At 43.2% G+C, this 7,436-nt stretch overlaps 1 protein-coding gene across 1 annotated transcript in view; it reads left to right on the top strand.

Moving 5' to 3' along the window:
• Positions 1–262: 262 nt before the first annotated feature.
• LOC145391360 (CD109 antigen-like) overlaps positions 263–7,436 on the top strand; it is a 98,849-nt gene continuing 91,675 nt past the window's right edge. The window contains exon 1 of the mRNA XM_080265958.1: positions 263–374. Within this exon, the coding sequence (XP_080122084.1) occupies positions 263–374 (112 nt within the window). The remainder of the gene's footprint in view (positions 375–7,436) is intronic.

The following is a 7,436-nucleotide window of genomic DNA, read 5'->3' as shown; positions in this document are numbered from 1 at the left end:
TCAGCTACGGCACAAAATTGACTGCAGTTGTTTATCATTCTCGTCCTTGCCCTACGTTTATAATTTTCAGATACTTTCTCCTCCCCCTTTCTGTCTCTCCCTCGTTTTCCGTCTCTTCCCCCTCCCTTCCCTCTGTGACTGCACGCAGAAGAGAGATAAGAAATCAGTTGCAACATAGAATTCACCGTATTTGTCATGAAGATCTCCCTGACGCCACTCACAATATTCATAATTTTTTCCCTCTGTCTGGGTGTACGCAGAGATGAGGTATGAATCACTACAGGTCCTGCCTGCTGACCTCCTCCTTGACCACTCTCAAAAGGTCATTCGACAAGGCTGGCCCAGAGCGGTCCAACTGCGAGCACTGGGTCAAGGTGGGTCGGAGGGTGTAAGGTGGTTGGCTGCACGCCAGGTGTAGGAGGGTGGATATTTTCATGCAATCATGTACAATATACGCCAGGGTGTCTCGTGGGTTAATGCACTGCAACTGCATGTGGTCCTAAAGGGTTTACGTCTGATGTGTAAAGTTAACGCCTGGTGTCTTAGTGAGTTAAGGCACTCCAACCCCATGCCCGGTAAGAGTTTACGTCTAAAAAAAGGATTTTTTTTTTTGTTCATATGCCTAAACATCGCTCAGGGAGGAACATCACATGCGACATACATATGTACAGCACACACACACACACACACACACACACACACACACACACACACACACACACACACAGCTATTCTCTAAAGGCAGTTACATCTACACAGTAAAGGCCAGTGTACAGTCTCACACGACCCACCTCCAGGAGCCTGGGCCCGAGGGTAGGCTCCTGTAATCCGGAACAATTAAGGATGGGAGTTCGACCTACGCCCCTGGCAGGAATTTGCATGAGAGATAGATAGATAAATAGATAGATAGAGAGAGAGAGAGAAAGAGAGAGTAGAGAGGGTTCATTCTACACCGCGATCGTCAAAACTGGTCCATAATTGTGGTCCTTAAAATGCGAACGAATGAACAGACGGACGGACGAATAAACTGATTTTGCCTCAGCCGCCCTAAAGCCATTGACTTCGCTTACAGAAACAGGAAAAGTAGTACACACACACACACACACACACACACACACACACACACACACACACACACACACACACACACACACACACACACACACACACACACACACACACACAATCTTGGCAAGAATGTGATATTAGTTACTGTACACCCCGGAACCTGTGTTGGCATATTGTTCTACTGTATAAATGTCAACCACCTTATCCCCACCTTCTCTCTCTCTCTCTCTCTCTCTCTCTCTCTCTCTCTCTCTCTCTCTCTCTCTCTCTCTCTCTCTCTCATACACACACACACACACACACACACACACACACACACACACACACACACACCTGTTTACCTTTGGAGGTCGTGTTTACTGGTGTGATTTTCCTGAAGTGTGTGTGTGTGTGTGTGTGTGTGTGTAGGTGCAGAAGGCAGGTTGGCACATATGTCTGAATTTACAGCATTACTTTAAATTTTAAAGTAATGCTGTAATTAAGGCGCCGTCACACCTCGCCGTAATTTTACATGTTTTACATATTTTAAAATTTTAAAATATGTAAGTGAGAGAGAGAGAGAGAGAGAGAGAGAGAGAGAGAAACGTTACCGTACTGTACAATATTTTTATCAAGCCTTGCGTTGAATCTGGAAAAGCCTCACCCGAGCCGAGTAAAATCGTCCGATAGTAGCAAAAATTAATAAGACGTAAAAAGACGACACCGCAATGTAGCGGTTAAATGGTTTATGCTGACGTTTGCATAAAAACTGACTCTGATCATTATGGTGTCGGGCAGAAACGCTAACCCCACAGACACGCTTACCTTATTACGCTTTCTGCCTACGGTTCCCTGGGTTCTGTTTACGGATTCCTGTTTTGTCTAATTAGGAGGTGTCTATGGACTCCTGGATTCTGTTTACGTATTTGTCTACGTATTTCTCTGGCAGATGTGTATTAGTGTCATAAGAGGAGACGTAATCAATCCCTTGCTTCACCCACATGACATTGCCTGACACTCGCAAAATAAACACACGTTCAAACGGACGGTCCATTATTACCCCCCGTCAAGGTACACGCGTCCGAGGCTAGGTGACAAGGTAAAAGTAGTTCTATGCACTTCAAAGTAGGTAACTAGATAAGCCAACTCTCACTGTGGACACCATGAAACAGAACAACCTCCAGTCACCTCTGGCGGATCGAACAGATGCGTACAAGCCAAGGTGATCACTCCGACTTTTTGCTTTCTGACTCCTACATCACCAGACACTCGAGCGACAGAATTGCAAAGGATGATTTTAGTTACCATTATTGTAAGTATTATAATCGGCCCGCTATCAAGAGGTCCCGAGTTCGATTCCCGGTCCTACCATGGGATTTTTAGCAAGGTCTCTTTACCCCAGACCTGTTTGCATCTAGAACTGAAATGGGGAGTTGAAGTCATGTTTACAGTCTTTACTAAGTTTAAACTGTGTGTAAGACTGTTTGCATTGCATGTTTATCTCCTTTTATTCAGTTAACATACACTTTACAGCCAAGCGGGACTGTCTATTCATATGCTTGTCTCTCTCTCATGGAACTACCAGTCATATAACCAAAATTAGAGTGGATATTGAGGCGAAATGTACAGTACGAGATGATATGTAACTGCCATGAAGATTTACCCATCGCCAAGATTCGCTGAAGTCATCTCTAAACACTGTACGATCCTGGCTTGCATATAGGACGGCCTCGTCTTGTAGCACCAGTTGCAGTCTCGGGCTCATCTGAACGTGAACCCAGTGAGCTGCAGGCTAAAGTTGCCCGTCTGCCTCAGTCCACTATCCTCTTTTTGTGGGGATAGGGAGGGGACTGAGGAGCGTTTGTATAAATAGACAGCTCATGCTCGTGCAAAAAAGCAAAGATGTCCCACTTCATTACCATGGCCACGTCTTGCTGTTCTGGGGTATATCTGACCGGTTTTCACTCATCTGCAGGGTAGAATAAAAGGTAGGCATACTATTCCCTGCAAAGGCGAAGAGGCTCGAGTGGGTTGGTGCTCGTTCGACGGCCACGGGTGAATGTGCGTGATAAAAAAAATAAAATAAAATAAATCGAAAGAAAAACCATTAGGCGCTTCTCTGTGATTCGAACCGTCACACCAGGCACATGATCTGCACCTCCACCTCTCCCAGTGGATCCCTCGTCCCACCCATGCTCAGCCACCCAGGGCCTTGCCATTCCCCTTTCCTTCATTCCTTTCATTTTCCTACTTCTTCTTCTTTTTTTTTTTTCAATCCCCTGGCCTTTCCTATCGTGGCCTTTCCTCTCTTTCCTTGATTCTTTTTATCGCTTCTTTCACTCCGTTTTTATTCCTCCTTGCTCTTCTTTCCTCCCCCCCCCCATCCCCTCCTTTCATCCCCTCATTCCATTCACTTTTCCTCTCTCTCTCTCTCTCTCTCTCTCTCTCTCTCTCTCTCTCTCTCTCTCTCTCTCTCTCTCTCTCTCTCTCTCTCTCTCTCTCTCTCTCTCTCTCTCTCTCTCTCTTAAAATCTTTAAATCCGACATCAGTCTTAATAAATCCTCACTCCAATCACCAAAATTTACACAACCAGCCGTGAGGAGAGGCTTTTCAAACACATAATGCAGGACTGGAGATTAAATGACCTGCTTGCTTTCTCTCGGCGTTAATTAATCCACCACTCCGAGGCTTCTGCAGATCTGGTAGTGACTCACCAAGGCTACTCGTCTTTCCTCTGGGCTTTTACAGATCGAGACTCTTCTTTTAATTATTTCATTTTTGTTTTTATTGGGCGACTTTATCCAGGTGTCTTTTCCGGATCTGAATAAAATCTTGTACGTGCTCAAGACGGGTGCTGCTCTTTCGTTTGACGCTACGGCATTAATATCTTTTTATTATTATTATTATTATTATTATTATTATTATTATTATTATTTTATTATTATTATTATTATTATTATTATTATTATTATTACGCCTGCTCTCGTGATGCGAAAGCGGATGTAATGTTTTGACCTGTGCGCGAGCGTGTGCATGAATCTGTCTTCATGTATTTCCGTATGTTCTTCTATCAACATATTAAAAGAATAGCTCAATCAGCTTGCATCCGATTTTAACCAAACTTGGTGGAAGAGCTGAGGGCAAGGCAGATTAACTTATCGTTACTGAGAATAATATATTAAATGTCAATATTAAAGGGCTAGGTCAGGATGTGATTTAGCAAAATAAACTAAAACGGTTTTTATCCTATATAAAACAAACTTAGAACAAGGGATGAGAGTAAGACAAGAATGAAGTGAAAAAATTTTGAGAACAGTCAAAGGGGAGGGTCACAGGCCAAGGACATAAATCGACCCGTGTGTATAATTGTCAAAATAACCCCAACAGTTTTTATCCGAGTTTAGCCAGACTTAGAGGAAAAGTTGAGCGCCAACCGATATATGAATTTATTTTTTTTACAACAATGAGTCAAAGGTCAAGGGCACAGAGTAAGATCAGCTTAAACAGTTTTTATCAGATTTAAATGAGACTTTGCGGAAAAGTTGGGGACAATGCACGAATAAAAGGACTCCATTTTTAAAACAAACATAGGTCAAGGTCACAGGGTAAGATCATTCAGTACTGATCTAATCTGAACCAAACTCGGAAGTGTTACGGGTCAAGCAAGAACAAAGGGACTCAGTTTCAAGTACAGTCGGTCAAATGTCAAGATCAGGGGGCAAGGCGAAATTTTTATCCTTTCTGCTGTCAGAAGAATTTATTGTTTAGGATGGATTATTTGATCGACGGTGGTTAAATGTAACCCCTTCATTGATACAGGTCCTTCCTAAGCAGAATGAATTTGTCGTCTGGAGGCATCAGAGGTCATCGTTATGGAAAGATAAATGTTGCAGATCTCATCATCCTCGTCTTTCCATTTGCCACAATCCTCCTAAAGAGTGCATAAATTACTCTTACATTTGCGAAATCTGTAAACTGGGGTGATACAACAGTTTCAGCCCTCCTTGGACTCTCTTCCTGTATGACATAAGCGCTTATAAACAGTGGGGTGAGTAAGATAAAAAAAAGAAGGGTAATGTAGGGAGGCGGCAGGGAGGTAGGGAGAGCGAAATGAAGCAGGGAATGGGAAGAGGGGTAGAAAGGGGAAAGGGAGGTAGGGAAGACGGAAGGAAAGCAGCAAAAGGGAAGGGAGGGAGGAAGAGAGGGAAGACTAAACCACTCATCGCCTTGGCTTCAGGAACATTCGTCTCAATCGTTCACCTTGTCTCCGGAGTCCTGTTCCACGTCATCTGTCTTTGCATTCACAACATCACTCTCTTCCGCGGAATTAGCTTCTTAGAGGTTGAGTGTTCTGTATATATGATCAGATTAGCCTATGTGGGGTTTGGGTAGTGTAGGGTCAACAGGATTAAAGTAAAACTCATCATGTATGCCGTGATAGCTCCGAGGTATCTAGACTTTCACTTGACTTCCACTTGACTTTGATAATGACCTCCAGTTTACAGGAAAAAGATAAGGCTTGAGGTGTTTTATGTGCGCGTTACTTTGCATTGTCTGTTGATGTTCTTTTGACGCTGTGACTACCAAAAAAAAAAAAAAAAAGAGCAATTCACAATTATTATATCATAGCAAAGATACTACCCGAAACTCAAATGAGCCAAATGAAAGTAAAAATGAACTTGATCTATTAAAACTCCCTTAGAAGCACATCACTACAGATCGATCACCATAACTTGCCGGAGATTTGTCCTTCTCTTGTTTCTCTCACGTCTTTGTCATAACTTACAGCTCTTGATTCTTTCCCCAGCTCTTCTTCGTGACTAGTGCTGAGTTTTAGTTTTAATCACTTGCAACAGACACGCATTCAAGATGAAGAGATGGAAACGTTAAGCGAAAAGGATAGAATGTAGTGGAATATTGGCACAGATGTAAATATAAGTACATGTCAGATTCAAGAGAAATCAAGGGTCCTGACTAAGTATTCACGGCCAGAGTCGAATTACACACACACAAACACACACACACACACACACACACAAACACACACACACACACACACACACACACACACACACACACACACACTCACGCACCCGGAGACCTTGATCAAAAACTGGCTTCGTCCATGTGAGATGTGATAGGTAAATTCCTGGTGTAAATAAAAATGAATTTCAAAAATGATAATTTTTTCAGTTGAGGTGACAGAGAGAGAGAGAGAGAGAAAGAGAGAGAGAGAGAGAGAGAGAGAGAGAGAGAGAGTTTTCATAATACAGGCGTTTTCTCCTTTTTCTTTCTCTGTATCCCCGGCAATTTTTTCATCGTGTCATGGCCTTGTTAAAAAGGTGGCTCATCCAAAGGTCATTAGGTAGAACAAACTCTGACTACCTCATCTCAATTCACTCTAAGCTGTGTGTGTGTGTGTGTGTGTGTGTGTGTGTGTGTGTGTGTGTGTGTGTGTGTGTGTGATTATTTTTGCTTGTTTTAGTGATACTTGTTTACTTATTTAAGGGCTTCCAAGCTCTCTCTCTCTCTCTCTCTCTCTCTCTCTCTCTCTCTCTCTCTCTCTCTCTCTCTCTCTCTCTCTCTCTCTCTCTCTCTCATTTAGGAGATGGAAGATACTATTTATCCTTGTTGTTATTTCTACCCCCTACCGATTCTCATTGCAATTCCTGTCAAATCATGCACTCCTGCCACACTTTAAGTTCCGGCACGTCTCAGGTGTGGACGTAATATTCGTTTGAGTCGTGGCGTCTCATTGCGATTTTATTCATCTCCGTGGGGACTGTCTGAACTGGAGGGCTTATATAGGGCGGTCCATATATAGCGCTCTATGGACACTAGCCAAGTGGTATCCTGTGAGTTGCGAGGAAGGCCCTGTCTGCTGGTGTTGCCGTGGGTGTTGCATTGGGGGTAGGAAACGAATATATAATGCCGACTAGACACTGGTAACATTACGTCGTACCCGCAACACACAAGGAATCTCCCGGCGGGATGGGAGAGGAGTGTTTACATTTGAGTAAGAAAGACCTCTAATTTAAACATTATCGTTTGGTTGTAGCTAGAATTAAAATGATACCATGACTCGAGAGGTTAACCCTTCACTGAGACGACATACTCTATACTTCATTCTTGCTGCCTTCAGACGATTTCCTTCAGATTAGGGAGGAAAATCAGGACATGAAGGGATTGATGGAGGTTGTTTGTAGCACCGTCACTACAGATGGTGTCTCCAGCGGTAATAAAATGGTTTGGAAGTGATCAAATACGTCACTGGAATAGGAATTAAAGCGTTTGGTTAGAGAGAGAGAGAGAGAGAGAGAGAGAGAGAGAGAGAGAGAGAGAGAGAGAGAGAGAGAGAGTCTGATAACCATAGATAGAAAAAGACAGAT

The sequence above is a fragment of the Coenobita brevimanus genome, chromosome 18 (genome assembly GCF_032717465.1).
Source record: "Coenobita brevimanus isolate Jiangsu-jjx chromosome 18, ASM3271746v2, whole genome shotgun sequence".
NCBI lineage: Eukaryota > Metazoa > Arthropoda > Malacostraca > Decapoda > Coenobitidae > Coenobita > Coenobita brevimanus.
Note: the sequence above shows the minus strand (reverse complement) of the source record. Positions and strands in the feature narration are given on the sequence as shown.